This window comes from Neolamprologus multifasciatus, chromosome 19, assembly GCF_963576455.1.
Source record: "Neolamprologus multifasciatus chromosome 19, fNeoMul1.2, whole genome shotgun sequence".
Classification (NCBI taxonomy): domain Eukaryota; kingdom Metazoa; phylum Chordata; class Actinopteri; order Cichliformes; family Cichlidae; genus Neolamprologus; species Neolamprologus multifasciatus.
The window spans coordinates 19,629,152-19,646,285 of NC_140457.1; the positions used below are offsets into that span (position 1 = coordinate 19,629,152).

The 17,134-nt window shown below is 38.6% G+C and overlaps 3 protein-coding genes and 1 long non-coding RNA gene across 6 annotated transcripts in view; 2 read left to right on the forward strand and 2 right to left on the reverse strand.

Annotated features, from left to right (window-relative positions):
* The window catches only part of LOC146496463 (uncharacterized), a 133,879-nt gene that overhangs the window by 111,802 nt on the left and 4,943 nt on the right, over positions 1-17,134 (reverse strand). The gene's annotated exons all lie outside the window — the stretch shown is intronic.
* cipca (CLOCK-interacting pacemaker a) lies at positions 2,284-9,430 on the forward strand. Of its 2 annotated transcripts, none has more exons than XM_085143573.1 (4): positions 2,284-2,439; positions 3,829-3,940; positions 4,350-4,519; positions 6,060-9,430. In XM_085143573.1, the coding sequence occupies exons 1-4, from the start codon at positions 2,437-2,439 to the stop codon at positions 6,843-6,845; spliced, it is 1,071 nt and encodes a 356-aa protein (XP_084999699.1). In that variant the 5' UTR covers positions 2,284-2,436; the 3' UTR covers positions 6,846-9,430. The 2 variants fall into 2 exon arrangements, with proteins under 2 accessions (XP_084999699.1, XP_084999700.1); XM_085143574.1 differs by having other exon boundaries at positions 2,293-2,434.
* On the reverse strand, positions 8,723-13,381 carry zdhhc22 (zDHHC palmitoyltransferase 22). Its single transcript, XM_085143578.1, has 3 exons — positions 13,266-13,381; positions 11,072-11,629; positions 8,723-10,653 (listed from the first exon to the last, which is right to left on the reverse strand). The coding sequence occupies exons 2-3, from the start codon at positions 11,625-11,627 to the stop codon at positions 10,376-10,378; spliced, it is 834 nt and encodes a 277-aa protein (XP_084999704.1). The 5' UTR covers positions 11,628-11,629; positions 13,266-13,381; the 3' UTR covers positions 8,723-10,375.
* The window catches only part of tmem63c (transmembrane protein 63C), a 43,232-nt gene continuing 41,139 nt past the window's right edge, over positions 15,042-17,134 (forward strand). The window contains exon 1 of one of the 2 annotated variants that reach the window (XM_085143812.1): positions 15,042-15,168. The gene's annotated coding sequence lies outside the window, so the exon portion shown is untranslated. Of the gene's footprint in view, positions 15,178-17,134 lie in introns of both variants that reach the window. The other variant, XM_085143814.1, reaches the window with a different exon arrangement.

Here is a 17,134-nt window from a genome sequence, read left to right on the forward strand (position 1 = left end):
TGCAACTTCTTTGTACATGCGATAAGAAAATGTCTCCCTCTAGTGTTTATGGAAAGTGTTTTTAAACCTCTATATTAAAGTATTTTGCAATCAGATCATCATCATATCTGAGATCTGTTCCAAAAGCCATTGTTGCGTAATTGCTTGGTGTGTATAAATCAAACTCTTTAACAGCATCATGTGACCTGAATGGGAAAACAACATTTAGCAGAAATGTTCATAAAGCGAAGACTTTCACAAAACTTCAAACTTTCCATATTTATGGAATCCAGCATACAGATGTTCTCCTAACAAGAGGCTAATCTTGATTATCTGGCCCATTCATCTGAAATGAACATATGGATGCACAGTGGGTGTGGCGAGATCAACGGCAACTGGCACGTTCGTGTTAAAATAATGAATACACTTATGTTTGAGTAGCACACATGTTTTTGCAAGAGCAGAAATTCCTCGGTTCAATTTTTTCGTTTATAATTTTGATCAAAACATTCTCGGATATTTCAGCTCGCCCATCATGCATTTCCAACTCAGGACCAAATACCCATGCATTGCTTGTTTAGTTGCTCACAGTAGACAGGTTGCAGTTCTATGACAATACATGAGCCTTCAGGAGGGTATTTGAGGTATGCAGATTGAATTAAATACTGTACAGAGGGGCAGTGCACATCAGAGGGTTGGACCCAGTTTTTGGCAAACCACTAATTTTTTCTCGAGTGTCAGTCACAAGGACATAATAACATACGGTGCACGTTCAATGATACACTACTTCACTCTGCCTGTGCCTGTACTTGAAACATATCAAGGACCATACAATTAATACCCACAAGGCTTCCTTTGAATGGCGTGGGATATTTGGTGTGGTATGTTTCTTACTGTGGTGTAAGCAAATAAGTGAAATGTGAATTCAGATTTAAGTATTCCACTGGGATATATCCAGTCATACATTGTCTTATCTACTTGTCAAAGTAATGGTTGTGGAGGAGGCTCGAGCCTGCCTGTCGCTGACCTTGAGCAGGAAAGAGGTTACACTCCAGACAGCTCACCGGCGTGTCTGCAGAATACAAATTCTTAAAGTTGAAATTTAAAAACAGTGCTATGACAGGTTAAAATAATTGCACTGTATGGAGTGCTGCAGCAACAGGGGAAAGCTTGAATACAAATTATTTTTGTTGTTGATGTTAAAACATCATATAAGCCCTCAAAATCTTTTTTATTAGATTCCAAGCTTGCGCTCCCACATGTAAAAGCATTAGTTACAGTCTCAAATGTTCATCCCATATGCTGTGTGCAGCTGAACAGCACAACCTTGTGTCCAACTGGTGACTCAACAATCCCATAATCCCACACCACAGGTGTCATCCTCTGTTTCTAGAAACACTGCAACATGGAAGGGATGAAGTTTCGTAGATATGTTAAATGGCGTTTGTTTGTGTTTGTTTGTTTGTTTGTTTGTTTGTTTGTTTCATGTATCACATAAAGAAAATCTATGAAAATGTAAAAATAGCATTTTGACTGACGTAGTGTTTTATTTCATTTAAATATTTATTTTGTAATAAAACTGTTATGATTGTCAGATTGTCTTGTGTAATTGTTTAGTAATTCCAGCTGTATTCAATAATTATATACCAGTAGGCAATCCTAATAGATGTACCAACTGCTGGAAGTCTTAATCTGTTTCACATTATCACAAATAATAGCAAACTATATGATAAGCCGTTTACATTTGTAGGCTTACAATAAAATATCAAACACGGTAGATTTTTTTAAAAAGACGTTTTTCAGCCTAAACAACTAGTCTGATGGGGTTACGCACACCATAGCGTAACCCCATCAGAGCATAACTCTCAAAACAAGCTCCTCTTTCGCCAACCCCAAGAATAAAACATGTACTTCACCCGTTTCCGTAGCAACCTCTATGCATCAGGTTATTAAAGCCCTTAGTAGTGTCTCACAGGGAGTTGTTGTTCCCGTCACAGCTCTTAAAAGTACACTTCTTAAAACCACTTAAATTACAACCACTAAAAACTGGGCTTATAACCCCATCATCTGAAACCCCTTACTTACTTTTAGAAACTTATCCAGGAGGTTGCCGTAACAGACAATAAAGTCGCAAATGTGTTTTGCCCTTTTTTGTCCTTAGATAAAAAATTATTATTATTATTTAATACTTTCAAAAATGTATTCCATAACAAACTAATTCACAGCATGAATACTTAAATACAAATGATTTTCTGTCACCGATTTGTTTAAAACCATATCTGCGTGAATGCGCGTACGTAATTGTGTTTACCTGTAAGACCGCGTGGAGGGCGTTTACTTTGTAGCGCACATAAATAGAGCTGGCGTTAGCAACACGGGAGTTGGTGGCTTTAACTAGCCACATATTTTCAAGCTACTAAAGTCGGATTTTCGCTTTGAAGCAAACGACGTCTGGGTATGGTTTGTAGACATTATGCTGGTACTCATATTGCTTATCGATCTCGTGATAGCAAGAGTTCTGATCTAAAGCTACGGTAGCTAGCAGCTAGCGTTACCTAGCTAAATGAATAGTAAACAGATAAAAACATACTGTCGATGATACAGACAACAGCTAATGTTGCTTTCCATATTTTGTTATTGCAGAAGCACATTTGTGTAACCCTAAAGCTGTGTGTGTGTTTGTGGCGCGTACGTTGTTTGACGTTAACGGCCAATGTTGACAAAGTTGCGTGTATTGCAAAACAATGCTAGCTGTAGCTAGTTAAGAAGTTATAAACGCTGGACTGTTCAGCATCCCAGCTTTATAACAATGCTTGTCTGCACTAACTTCTTTATTTGTTGTTTTTGCTGGGTAAGTACGACATTGTTTTGTTTTGTTTTTTTAAAGTGTGTCTTGCCACGACTAGCCATCGCAGTGAGGGGTTGTGGGAGGGTCACAGGCCCTTCATCCAATCGTTCAGCTCGAGTTTGTAAAATGGGAGACGTAAGGCAGATAATAATACGCTTTTATGATGTTTTAATGTTTATTATGCAGTTTAAAACATTACGTAATCCCGTTTGTGGGTGTGCGCCTGTTCTTTTCAGTATGTTGAAAAATAAATACAGTCATGTACAGTATGAATACAAAGTACAGGCCTTAAACGTGAAGTGATGATCAGTCTTGTAAACAATTCAAAGTAGATGCTCTAAAAAGACAGATTACGTATTAACTAGAGGTGAGTGTTTATACTGTGACTGTTGTGCTTTTAGTCATTATACATTGTAAATCGTACACAGTAATGAGTTACTAGGAAAAATTATAGGCAAGGACAAATTAAGGGAACAACCTGAAGCCTTGGCCCTGCTGTGTCCGAGTGACCACCTTTATCTTGTGATTGTTTACATTTATAATTGGCTGCTGTTTATTTATTTGTTCCTAATTTATATTTTATATAACTAGATTGTCACGTAAGATATGACATGTAAAACAGGTAGGTTTGCTAAGGCCTAAATATTTTAGTTTATAAAGGTTTTTAAAATGTGTAAATTATTAGCAAAAACAATCATTGTGACCCATCTGTCTGTAGCCAAAGATCTTTAAAAAGTCTCAATGTCTTCCATAGCCAAATAGGATAATGTGTCACCTGTCATGAAAAAAATCCAAAGAAATTGAATATTACTGTTTTAAAATGGACATATTTAATATTCTCTCCTTCCCAAGTCACTGAATGGATTTAAAAATAAAGAAAACATGTCATCAAACTGTATCACAAACTTGCATAAGACTGTCCTGGAGAAATTAAGTTGCAGTTATTTAACTTCGTCTGTCCATGTTTTTTTTTTTTGTTGTTGTTGTTTTTCCCTGGATAGACCATCATGAACCGGTTTAATCAACCAGGCAGTCACAGGACTCTGCCGTTCACCCGGACATCACACCTTGGAACATGCAAACAAGATCTGGAAAGAGATTCAGGCTTCTCAGGTTTGATTTGCTTAAATTCAAAAGAAAAAACTAGCATACCTTTTAAGTCTTGTGATTGTCCAAAATATTCTTGATTTTGTCTGAAAGAACACGTGTCTTGACCTGGGATATAATTAGCCTTTATATAATTACAAATAATGACTATCAGTTCATGAACATGGTCGACCCTAATCAAATGTGGAGATCTAGGTCACATTTTCTATGTAGGTTATTTACAGTATGGGGGTTGACCTGAATTTGATTTAGCCCTTCACATTAAGATGATAGTACGGTATCCTTTTTCAGACACGCTACAGATATTTATCTACATCTGCCACTGTTTTCATACAGCTAATGTTCTTCCACACAGAGCAGACTTTTTTTTTTTAAACATGATGAGCCTCATATACGTGTCGTGTTGTCCTCTCAGATGCTAGCTCGGAGTACCTCAGCACAGTCGAAGTGACTGACTCTGAAGATGCAGCAAGAAATGGGTCAATAGTCAGCCAGGAGCCAACTGGTCCACAGGTGGCTGTGATGGGAGGTTCATACACTGGACTGTCTCCAATGATCATCATGAACAACTTCGTGTTAAAGCAGGTAAAATATTTCAATATTTGTCTGAACAGACTACTGTGTATTTCATTACTCTTAGAGTGTTTTATTGCTATATTGTCTTAGAGCAGTAGTGCTTAATGGAGCATTGTTTGGCTCATAGTCTCTTAAAGAGTGTTTTGTACTCTGAACTTTTAGAGAAATTAGTTAAAAGCTTAATTTTGGATGGAGTTTATTAACTCAAATTGAGCATTCAGATCTGTCTATGCATGTTGTGGGTAATGTTGTGTTTTAACACTTTCCTTAGACTGTGTATGATTTGGGGCTGGGCAGTTTTCTTTATAATTCAATTGTGCTATCCTCTGAGACAACACGTTCTCACTCCCAAAGCATAACATTTTACGCTAGGTGACAAATCGTCAACATATTACGTTTTCGGCTACCCACCACGTTCCTAAATGACGACCTCGGAAAAATGAGGAAATATGAGAACCGTATGGACTCAGTCTACACATGTTCGCTCTTTTTCTTCAAATCGCTTAGAAACACGCTATTTAACATAATTAAACTCTTGGTTAAGGTTAGTAAAAAGGTTATGGTTAGGGCTAGGGATAAGGTTAGGTTTAGGGCTAGAATACAAGGCTGGAACGTCTATTCCCACGGGAGCATCATTGCACTGGATTTCAGCCATAACCCGCCGCGTACCATAAGAACGCCGAAGGTCGTGACAAAACGTCGGCATGTTACGCCTCGGGAGTGAGAACGGGCTGTCTGAGATCAGCAAAAGTGATATCAATGCTGCTGAATTGGTGGTGGGTTAATGTGCACTCACTGAGGTAATATTATCCACTCCCAGTAAGCCATACTGTGTACCCCAAACACACCAAAAACAATAATGCTGCTGTTTGATGATGATTCAGCCTTCCATAATTAGAGTTTATAATAGAACAGTTATTAGCTGAACAGTGAAAACATTATTACATCATTACCTATAGCTTCCTCTTCTTTTTTTTTTTTAAAAAAAAACTTTTTGGGGGGGCTACAATCCTCCTAAGTTGTTCAGTCTGTGTTTACTTGTGTAAAATCTCTCACCACTCTACACCAAGCTCTCACCACACACAGTGGCCTCTTTCACCGACAAACACACACATACACCCACAAAAGTTGAAAGCGTGAGATAAACGGCGAACCCGGCAAACACTCACATGGAGCTCTCGTTTAAATAAAACCAACAGATATAAACACCTTCTGTTTTGTCTCACTTTGATATTATGATGATGGTTCAGTGTAGCAGGTCCTCCCCCTAACACACAGACACACTTAAGTCATTCATCCATTTCAAAGTGGTAGAGAGGCCTCTCAAGTATCTTATTATAATGCAGAGATGCCAACAGCAGACCTATCCAGAGACATTAAATGTAATATAAATGGAAGAACAAGCTTGACAATCCCTGAGATCATCAACTATAACCCTGTAACTATGTCATGCACTTTATGTTTAACAGCTACCATATTATAGATAGTATAAGAAATGTTTTATAACATTAAAGATCTGTTTGTTTGGGTTTTTTTTCTTATTTTCTAGCAATCATCCACAGCTCCAGCAGAAAAACAGTGGAACTTTCCTTCACCATTGGAAATAATGCCTCAGTCACAAGTGGTTCTTCTTCAACCCATGCTATCAAATGACAACAACAGCTCTCCTAAGACTGGCTCTGAAAACACGCGCCAGTCAAAAAGCTACATGCCCATCCTCAAATCATATCCCAAAATTGCCCCACATCCCATGGACACACCCACTAAGAGGGTAGGATCCTCAAGGGAGAGGGGAAGTACATCAGCAGGATATAACCAGCGACAGAGGAGGCATCACCATGGCCACAGGGTGTACAGCACCCCCAGCCCCCTGTCAGCACTGCAGATGACAGCCCAAACCACATCCAACTTTGAAGCACCAACAAACCAAGCAGAGAGTCAAGAGCAGCTTATCAAGTCTTTTTCCTCACAGGTAGGAACCAGCTCCCTGCCCTCCTACACAGATGAATTTAGGACTCTAGCAGGAGACAACAGGATGCTTGATGACGAATTCGAGGATGAGGACTCGATGCGCACTAATAAGGAGAAACGCTTCAGCAATACCTACAACATACTCAACAAGTCCGGCTTGCTGGGGATCACCATGCGCACAAAGCAGCTGATCAAAGAGAATAAGCGCACCCAAGACCAGCTGCAGCAGCTTCAGGAGCAGACGACTCTGCTGCTGGAGGCTCTGAGCAGTGGAAACCCACAACTCTGGACTAAACTCCAGCTTTCTCTCCAGGACACAGAAAAGGAACAGTGGGGGGCGAAACCGCAGAGCATCCTAGCTTAAAATATGTACGGACATAATCAGTAGTCCTGAATCTGGAGACGAGGATTAATCAGGAGGCCACAGGGGGATTTAATAAATGTGGACAAATTGTGTTAAATATACTCTTGAACTAAACTTTAAGCTTTCAGACCATTATCAGTAGGCTGTAGGTATTTAATAATTTTCTGCAGCAAAGTCAAGAAATTAGACAGTTTTGGAGCAGCTGGTTGGATATAAAACTAAAGGTCTGTCTCATATTGCATGTTGTTGTTCCGACGACATCAGAATTGATATTACTCCAGGACCGTCACTTCAAATGACCAGTCACATTGTTGGGATGCAGTAGCTCTGCAACTTTGTGATAAAGGATTGTGAAAAACCAGCAGAAGTGATATGGGAAGTCAAAAGCTATTTTCAGCTGCTCCATTGTCACAAGGGTCCCCACAGTGGGTAGTTCCACATGTTTGATTTGGCAGAGTTATTATTCCAGATGCAACCCTAAAGGGGATTTCTGTCTCCAGCCTAAATATCACTACGGAATTGGAGAATGGGAATTCAGAAAATGTGACGTAAAGAGCAAGAAAGTCTGTATAGATGACATATCAGGGTAGATGAATAGGTTATATTCAGTCATATAGTGCTGATCTGCCCAGCCAAACATCTTCACAGGATAGCAGTAATTATATTTGCTGCTTGTGGTGACATTTCCTATACTTCTTACCCTTAGCAGTGTCAACAGTGACTGGGCTACTAGAGCAGAAGATATCATTGGCATGCTTAACAAGTGTTTGTGTTTTTACTCTCAGTCCCAGAAGAAGAAGGCAAAAATTTGCACTTCTGGTTTAAGCTTAAGCAATGAAACTACATAACTACATTTATGGGGAAAAGGGGGGTTGCAGTTGCAGTTTTAACTGCATGTTAGAAAAGGGCAGAGTCATTTGCTCTTTTTCTCTTAGTTGCACAGTCGTGATACAACAATGTGATCGGTCCACAGACACTAATACGCTGACATCAGATCGTGCTGAGGTCGAAGCAGCCGTTCTTATGAGATGGGAGTTAGGAAGCATGCTTGTATTTCAAACCCTTGCCTATAATGAATTTTCTTGCCTCTTCTGTTTCAAAATAGCAAGTATCACTTGCAATAGGGCTATGGCTTCTGTGTCAAACTCCTAAGTGTAGGGATGCACTGATTGTAAGTACTGACACCAGTGTTTAGCCGATAGCCCAGGCTGATCCGTTTTTATTTTTCTCTTTGTTTTGTTGAAAAGTTGCAAATGTTTAAAATTCTTTCATACTTTGTCACGCTACCTTTTCTCATTAAACCAGCTCAAAATTGATGGCACACTGTAGATAAACACTGGCCTCTCACTTTGATAAGTGTTGTCTTACGTGCTGAGAAGCCAGTGGTCATCCATATGATTGATTTCAGTTCGTAATGATGTTCGGTCAATATATCGGTGCATCCCTACTTGATTGCATTAATGCATGCCTTACAGCACATACGAAGACACATGGGGTTTACTCCTTATACGTGGCATGAATGTTGTTAGTGTGGAGAAAGTATGAGGGTTATTTACTTCTTGGATCAAATCCATCTTTCATCTTTATTCAGCAGGTTCCTGTGGTCTTTGTTTTTCTTTATCCTTTATTTCTAAACTGGTAAAACAAACTGATAGAGCTGATGCATCTTTTGTAGGAAGTGTCTTTTCAAACAGTGTCTGATTCACAGAGAGTTCAGATGGCTTGCTAAATCGTAACCGTTTGTTTTTCGTTTAATGGAAGTTTATTTGGTGTCAGTATTATTTATTTGTAATGATGTTTCTGACCAAGACTAAAGTTGTGTGAATACTGTAAACAGAGATTATTGCACGGATTTTGCCAGTTCTGGTAAAGTAAGCTTCTTCTTTTTTTTAATTATTATTATTATTAGATAGAAACTTCATACCTACAGCTTGTAGCAGGTGATGTGCTGTAGCCATATAACTGTGTTGCCTTTGGATTTGTTGCTCTCCTGCTATAATTTTTGCTTATTATTTAGTATTAATTTAAACTTTAAGACAATGAAGTGGGCTTGTTTTGTTTCATTTCTCAGATTTCTGAGTTGCCTCTAAACATAAGCATAAGATAATGTGAATATAAATGTTTATCAGAAGCCCTGCACCTCTTTTTTTTAAGTTAATGTTGTATGTTATGTCAATGCTTGAGCAGCTAAGATTTCTTTATTTCTTTTTGAGCTTAATTTGAGAGAAAGTTTAATATACTTAAGGGTTTCCAAAGATGTATTCTTCTTCTTTGAAGTTGTATAACAACCCACAGTGTGGTTAGATAATGCATTCAAAGTTACAGTATAGAAATCATAAACACAAGTTAAATATTAAGTCTAGGTTCACTTTGATTTGTTTTCAGGACCACAATTTGCATACCCCAACATTAGTAATTAACCTGAATATTAAAAATGAATCAAAAGCAGTCTTGGTTTTAAAGGGGCAAAAGGAGGGTGGCAAATTATTACAGTTTGGATACTTTTTTTTCTTATATTGTCAAGTGTGCTTTGTGTAAAACTGTTGGAAGACCAGTGTGTCATTATTAAAGACAATAATTAATCACTTGCTGTGATTTGAATACTTTTATTGGTATAACAGGAATAGACAAAATATCTCTAGAAAGTATACTTATTGAAACCCAAAACCTGTTCGACATGAGCAGTGTATTCGTAGCTGGAGTCACAGAATAACAGTGAAAAGTCCTTAATAATATTATTATGCAGAGCGCCTTATTATTAGCAGTGTAGTGAATACCTCATCTTTGGGGTCAGCTATAAGCAAATAAGAAATGACTTTATGGCACATTGTGAATAATAACCCTGGATAATTGTATATTAATCATCTTCCCCACCCATTTTTCCAAAGGAGCATTCCCTCTTCACACTGCCTGAGTCACATTACTTTGAGTAGAGTACATCAGGCTAAACGTGTAATTGTCACAACAGTATTGTCAAGCCCGGCAGTTTATGCTGCAGACAAACGGCTTCCTTGTCTGATAGCCCTTAACGACAAACGTGAGTCATTGTCACGAAAACGACCCGGAGTTTCCTGAACGTCGCTTTGTAGCATCTTAATAGGATGTGTGGAAGAACATTGCACTTTGATAATCTCAGAGCACCGCATGGCACAGGCTGTCAAATAATACAAAATTGCAAAGCTGTGAAGGCATGCAAAGCCATCTTTATATTTTGACGCAAGCGTTTATAGTAGTGTAAGTAAAACTGCTGGATTTCCAAAAATGACCAACTTATTTGTCTTAATATTGCCTTCTTAAAAAGCTACCTAAAGGATACACTTAGACTACGCACTTATTTCACATTGCTTGTATGGCTCCTGTCCTTAAAGGAATGTGTGCTAACAGCTATTTCACAGACTATTTGAAACGTCAAAAAGCATCCTCTCTGTATTCAAAATCGTTCACCACATGGGTCTTTAGACAGCATTTTCTACAACATGTGTCACTTTTTTGACCTGTGGGGAACTATTGTTATGATATGAGGTTTTTCTTCAGTCCTCTTTATGGGCATCTGCGTCTTCAGAGCACGTCTCTACTGTCTGCACAGGCAGTATAAGGCCAAGCATCCAGCGGGCTCCAAAGACGTCCTTGAGGTTAGCTCTCCAGGGGTTGCAATTCTCTGCCAGTTGCCCTCTCTGCATCTGACACCATGTCTGCCCCCGGGCCACCAGCAGCACCTGCTGACAACAGAAACCTGCACACACCAAACCGATGCCCAGCCACACGTACAGCATCAGCACCAGGAACAACTGCAGGCCTGAGATTGTTCCTGTGAGGAGATATTGAGGAGGAGAAATTACTGTCACATATATTACTGTTAGAATGGTGGATGGTTGTTGTAAAGAAAAGAGTATTAAATGAGGTCACTGTATATACAAGTAATACCTGTTAGCTTGAAGCTCAGGCGGACTGACCTAAATGCTTAGTTTAAGACCGTTTTGATCTCAGTGAAAACAAATATCATTAGTGTGGCCTAGCTTTGCAAAAGCCCTGCTGCCGTGCTGTTTTAACCTTCTGTTTGCAAAGGGCATCTAATCAGGACAAAGTTAGCTGAACGTGAATGAACTGAGAGGCTGCGCCAAGATCCAGTTTGTGAATCATGCAAACTGTAGCAGACTCCAACAATAAAAATATTGAGTTGTTAATTGGTGTCCCCTCTGCGATATCAGCTTTAATGGAAAACTCACCCATGAAGAAGTAACCAGTGGAGAACGGGAGAAGAGTCAAAAAGGTCAGGGGGTTCTCAAAAGAGAGAGAGTACTCCACTGTTAGAAAGGCCACGCCAAGAACCAAAGAGTATAAACATGTGCAGGATGTGTAGATGCAGAACATGATGAAGTAGCGCATGTTTTTGTTGCCGATGCAGTTTCCAGTGAAGAAACAGTGGTGGTCCCTCTTAAGGATAACCTTCTTGCAAAGTTTGCAGAAGTGACGGCCGTTTAGGAGGTAGTGCGCGTCCACTTTATCTGAGCAGTGAGGTGAACACACTGGAATCGCAGTCTCGTTGGCACTCTCAGCTGGGTACTTAATAGTCATTATGTAGTTCCCTAACGCATTGAGCATCAAGAAAAGGAAAATAACTGTATGTAAAACTTTGGACCCGTCCAGTGATGTACCCTGACTTGGGAAAATTGTTGGAATGAAGAAGCCAAAGTGAAAAATGAAGGTGACTGCTGTAGCCGTAAAAAAGTACGCAGGTGCTACAGCGTTGAGAAGTCTCAGTTTTAACATCCGGGTGAACATATCTGTGTGGGAGCAAAGAACACAGTTAGCAGTGCGAGTAACTGTAAACGTAACTGCGCAGACGTTTCTGGTCAGTTTGAAATGTTCTTTCTTCTGAAAGCAAAGCACGTTTGTTTGTATCTAATATAACAAGAACAATGACCCAAAGTGGTCTAAATCACAACTAATGGTCTGTGGACATTATGTTACTTAGTTCAAGTTTATTGTGCTAAAAGTCTAACTGAGCACTCGTAGAGGGCTGAACACAGTTGTGGTCAGAGGTTTAGATTCACTCATCATGGGCATCATACTCCCTTTACAAACCACCCCACATTGGCTTGTATGGGTGTTTATCCTTTTTTAGGTAAAGGCCCTGATGTTTGTACAGTTTTGTGGCAGGAGCAGTACTTCCTGTTTTATAAAACCTGTTCGCTCTCTCTCTCTCTCTCTCTTTTGTTTTTTTGTTTTTTTTAATTTACTGCATGGATTAACTTTTATTCCTTAAAGCAAGGACAAAGTGATGATTTTCCAGTCCTTTTTTAATTTAGAGACTACAATCAGACTGAGACAGCCAATCCAGGCACTTATTTAGCCACACTTCTTGCTTCTCCAATCAGCACACTATTTTCAGTTGTGCTGACATAATTGGAAAATGGTTTTTCTAATGACTAATCAGGCTTTTAATATAACAAACTTGCATTAGGAAACACGAGGTGCCATCAAGCACACATTTGCTGAAGATAGGTCTCTGTATACAAACACAGGTATTCATGATGAATCACTCTCAACACTTTTTACCAATTTCATGTTAGATGCAAACACAAACGTGCAGCCAAAACAGAAGATACTATAGTACAGTTTTAGCAAATAGCCAAAAATATTCTCAGCTTATGAGGATTGCTAAGTACCTAAAGAATTGGCAGTGCTATTTGCAATTTAAGGGGCATCAATAGTCTTAACCCAGCAGTAAAGTCATTTACTTGTAGGGAGATTATTACATTAAGATACTTGAATTAAATAGTAGCAAATTGGAGGGAATGACCCTTCCAAGGACACAGTTTGGTCTGAGGAGAGATCAGGTAGTTCTTCCCTTCCATTGTGTCCAAGTGCTTGTTCACAGGGGATAACTTTTTAGTTCTATGTCTACTACTGAATGCTCTTTACCTGACAATATGAAACCCTGAAATAAATCACACTGAATCTAAACCATTTACAAAGAGCACAGTGCAGAAATGTGAATAGAAGAGAGAATGTAAGCCTGCCACTTAGAGTTAAAAACTAATTTCTGAGCAAAGTGGGGGTGGGGGACTCCCAGGGGCCACTGAGAATAGCAGTAATGTCTTATCCCTCCCTCTGTCATCGCATAACCTGCAGCACTGAAGGATGTGCAAATCACAAGATAGCAAACGACGAAAATGAAAGAGGGCGGTCTCGCAGACCAAATTTAAAAGTTGGTCTTTACGTCCCTCATTAGAGGGCATCGACACTGTGGATGCTACAGAAAACAGAAAGCATTTATAATATAACTGTAGTTATCCATCTCCTTCGTGTTCTGCTTTCTTTCAGAATTACATTATATCGTTTCCAGTATGTTAATGATTGCGCCAGTAATGTTATTTCCCCATAATTTCATCTCCATGGCGCGACGCATCTGCCTACCTGCAGATGTCAGAGAGCGGAGGAGCTGTCCTTTCAGCACTACGGAGCCTCGGAGCTCAGGAGCTTCTTCAAACGCACACAAGAAGGTTTCTTTGAGAGGCACTGACGTCGTTTTTACATCACCACATTAACTCCTTTGTCTACCGCCGCCTGCTGGTCCGGATGCGTCTGTGTTCCTCTTTTTCTTCACGTTTCCCTGTTAACAAGACAAAAAAGAAATTTCAACAAAGCAAAACAAGTATTATTATTTTCACATGGTTAATTCCCCATATTTAATTCCATATACATCCATTCAATAAGTATATATTTATATAATAGTACATTTTTATAAGATTAATCCTTCACTTTCTTTCCATGTGAACAACTATTATTATTACAGCATCTGACCAGTCTGCAGTGTTTAGGGTCAATGCAGGAAAGAAAGAATTCAGTAGGTGGCAATGTATCCTCAGTTATCTGACATCCCATGCTGTTAGCGCAGAGGTCCATAAGCTAATTTTAGCAATTTCAATAAAATAAGCTTTACTCACAGGATGTAAGGCAGCTCAATACATTTTATTTCTTTTGTTAACATGACTTACTCTCACAAACACTCCATACTAAAACACATCTTGTTGTGCAGGAGTCATAAAGGCATCAATTTTCAACATCTCACAATATAACAGGAAATTATAACTCCATTGGCAAGTCTACATGTTTACCCATCACCTAATGGACCACTATCAGTCAGGTATTGGCCTCTCCCTGTTACAAACAAATATTCTTTTTATTATTTTGTCTTTATTTAAAGTACAATTAACTTGAGCACTAATACATTTTGCATCATATCTGTTACCAGGTTAAGTCTGAGATAGATCCTCAGTATCCTTAGAGTAATGTCTCTAAAGAGCTTTCTCTTCATTACTTTAGTCTAGAGACCTCTCCTTTAAGGTAACATAGGATTATTGTTAATATTAAATCCTGTCTCGCTGATATTGAGATTTCTTTTTCAAAAGACACCTGTCTGTAAAAACATATACAACATTCTAAACAGGAGATATTATATGTGTTCATAAAGTAATAAAAGCATGTGCAATAGGGAGCACAGGTAAATAAATATAACCTTTTTAAAATTTTCCTGTGAAATATTAGATTATAGCTTTAAAATCTTTTGTACCTCATTCCTTCATAGGAAACAAAGTATTTACAAATATTTTTTTTCCACTTTCATTGTGAATAAGAGGCAAAGCCAACAGTGAAATATCCTGTAATCCTGTGATCAGAATAGTGACTGAGTAGCTGTACCCACAAAACAATGCTGTATATAAAAGTTGTTGTTTTGTATCTACACTTGTGATATATTCTAAAGTTTTTGTAGATTTTTTTTTATAGAAATAATGATAAATGTATATTTAAAAAAACAAAGTAGCTTTAATTTAATAATGCTTAATTGTTTTCAAACATTTTTCCTTCAAATATTTTTCCTTAATATATTTAAAAACATGTAATTTTTAAGTAAAATATACATATTTTTCTGTCTTAAATGGAATAAGCCTTTGTATTTGTGGGATGTAAACTGGAGTAGGTAAAATTCAGTTTCAGATTACTGTGCATTTGGTATTCAAAGTTAACATTAAATATATATATATAATTAATTTAACCACTTAAATCGACCTAGCTAACTTTAAGGTGGATGTCTGGTCAAATATATTTTTTATGTAACTTCGAATAAAACGAATAAAATTTTCCATTTTCAATTTCAATTTTCACCATTGCTTGATGATCCCTTAACGCCTCCAAAGCAGGTGTTTAATTGTTAGACGGCCCCTGCGAAGGTGGGAGTTTCTCTTGTTTCTTGGCGTTAAAGAAAAATCAGCAGCATCTCTATCACCGCCAGACCTCAGCGATAAGGGAGTTTTATAAGGTGAGTGAGGTAAATATTAAAGCCGTGCGTGCCTGTAGTGATAGAAATGCAAACCGGAAGGCTTTACTGCGCTATTAGTGGCGCAATCGTTTTCATCAAGTTACGGAGCTGAGGGAAGGTGGGTGTGCAGGCTGCTGTGAGTGCTGCAGTAAGCGGGGGAACCGAGAGTCGATAAAAATGTCTGATTACGGAGAGCAATGCCTTTTCCTTTATTTATAAAGATCTTAAAGTTCACGGTATAGTGTGGTGGTGGTGGTGTTGGTGGTGAGGACGAGCCTGTCTCTGGCAACGTGTCAGACTACTACACCCAAACCAGGTGCATCATTTCTCCTCTCTGTCACACCTATTGTTCCCGATTGTTCCTCGTGGACTCAGCTGCGTGGCAAACCTTGAGTGAGCATCGTTATGTGTAACTTGGGGAGCCCGTTTTTAATAAAATAAGAAGCCCCTCAGACTTCCATTCATGCTGACACCCTCTGTCTGTGTAGCCTGATGCTGTTTAATCTGGACTCTGTTGGATTCGCACACAAAAAAAAAATGATACCGGTCAACTTCTTGTGACTTGTTGATTCGATGCTTATCCTGCTGCATATGATGTGGGTTTTAACACAAGGGTTACCCTGTAAAATAAATGTGATTCTTGATGTACATTGAGCTTTTACAGTAAGTAAAGCTAGCCTTTTCTGACTGTGTTTTTTCTGTTTTCGGAAATTGGGCAGAGTACTAAACTGACATCTGGTAACATTTCCACCCGACTGTGCTGAAAGGAAGTGGCCTTAAAAATGATTTGCTATGGACTTTTGACATTTTAGTGGAATACAATATGTCAAATCCTAATGAGAGCCTGGGAGGAAAATACATTTAGAATGGTGATATTCAGATTTTAGCCAAGATGTAGAGCATAATCTTACAGGACTCAACATATGCACATCTCTTTACGTTTGATAACACCAGATAAATGATAGTAATGATGGCAATTAGTGTTGTTTATTCCTTAATTAGAGAGGAGTCCTATCCTGTTTCCAGGCTCCCAATTATGCGTGTTCTATAAATAGAGGTATTGCGCTTTCAGAGAGATCTCAGAAATCTCAAGAAGGGTCGGAATTAGTGTCACAGGTTGGAGTAAACAAAGCCTTGCCGGTGTGAAAAGGTCGTTTTTGAAAATCAAAGGCTTCAGAATCACTGCAGATGCTTTAAATGAAGGGGAGAAACTATATGTTTTTACCTCAATGTTTTAGACAAACAGATAGTAGGTGTTTGTGTGATCGAATTCATACCTAGATGACAAGAACATTGACTAAATTTGCAGCTGATCAACTGCTTCAGTATAAAACGTGTATATTATTTCATAGTTTCTTACCAAAGTGCTGTAAATTAGTTGCAGGGCTTTATCCTGTTCCTTTAAAATTTGATCCATACGAGTGCACAGTAAGTGTCACACAGACATTAATATTTCAAAAGGCTCTAAGCTGAGATTGGACAAGGGCTTTTAGTAGTGATACGGATATGGTGCACTTGTGTAGCACTGAGCAGGTGCAAAAGGGATGGACAATATTGAGACGTATGTTAGAGCAAGTCTTAAACCACGTTAAGCCTCGTGTTCATTTTCTCCGCATACTTTATGTGTTTGGTTGTGTCTTTGTGGTTGTTTCAGCACCACGAGCAGGAGGACAGCTCCAGCTGAGCAAGTAGATGAGATGAGATTCTTTGCAGTTTTGAGTGTAGACAGAAGTGAAAAGCATAGCATAATCTGTGAAGATTAATACCATGCATGCAATAATTTGCACAAGTTTTAAATATTGCAAATGTTAAATGTACCAAAATCAGGTGGAGTAAATAGAAGACAAATTATGTGATACCTCTTGGTGTGCTACACCAAAACCAAACACTGTGTTTTGAAAGACCTGGCTAATGTATTTCACATCTCATGGCCCCTACAGGATTAACTGTATCCTATCACATTATT

Excerpts from the sequence above, each read along its gene's own strand:
- cipca (XM_085143573.1), top strand. Across the intron at positions 3,941-4,349 it reads AAGAGATTCAGGCTTCTCAG|ATGCTAGCTCGGAGTACCTC; the intron begins GTTTGATTTGCT and ends TTGTCCTCTCAG. Across the intron at positions 4,520-6,059 it reads ACAACTTCGTGTTAAAGCAG|CAATCATCCACAGCTCCAGC; the intron begins GTAAAATATTTC and ends CTTATTTTCTAG.
- zdhhc22 (XM_085143578.1), bottom strand. The coding sequence starts at position 11,627 with ATGTTCACCCGGATGTTAAAACTGAGACTTCTCAACGCTGTAGCACCT. Across the intron at positions 10,654-11,071 it reads CACTGGTTACTTCTTCATGG|GAACAATCTCAGGCCTGCAG; the intron begins GTGAGTTTTCCA and ends ATCTCCTCACAG.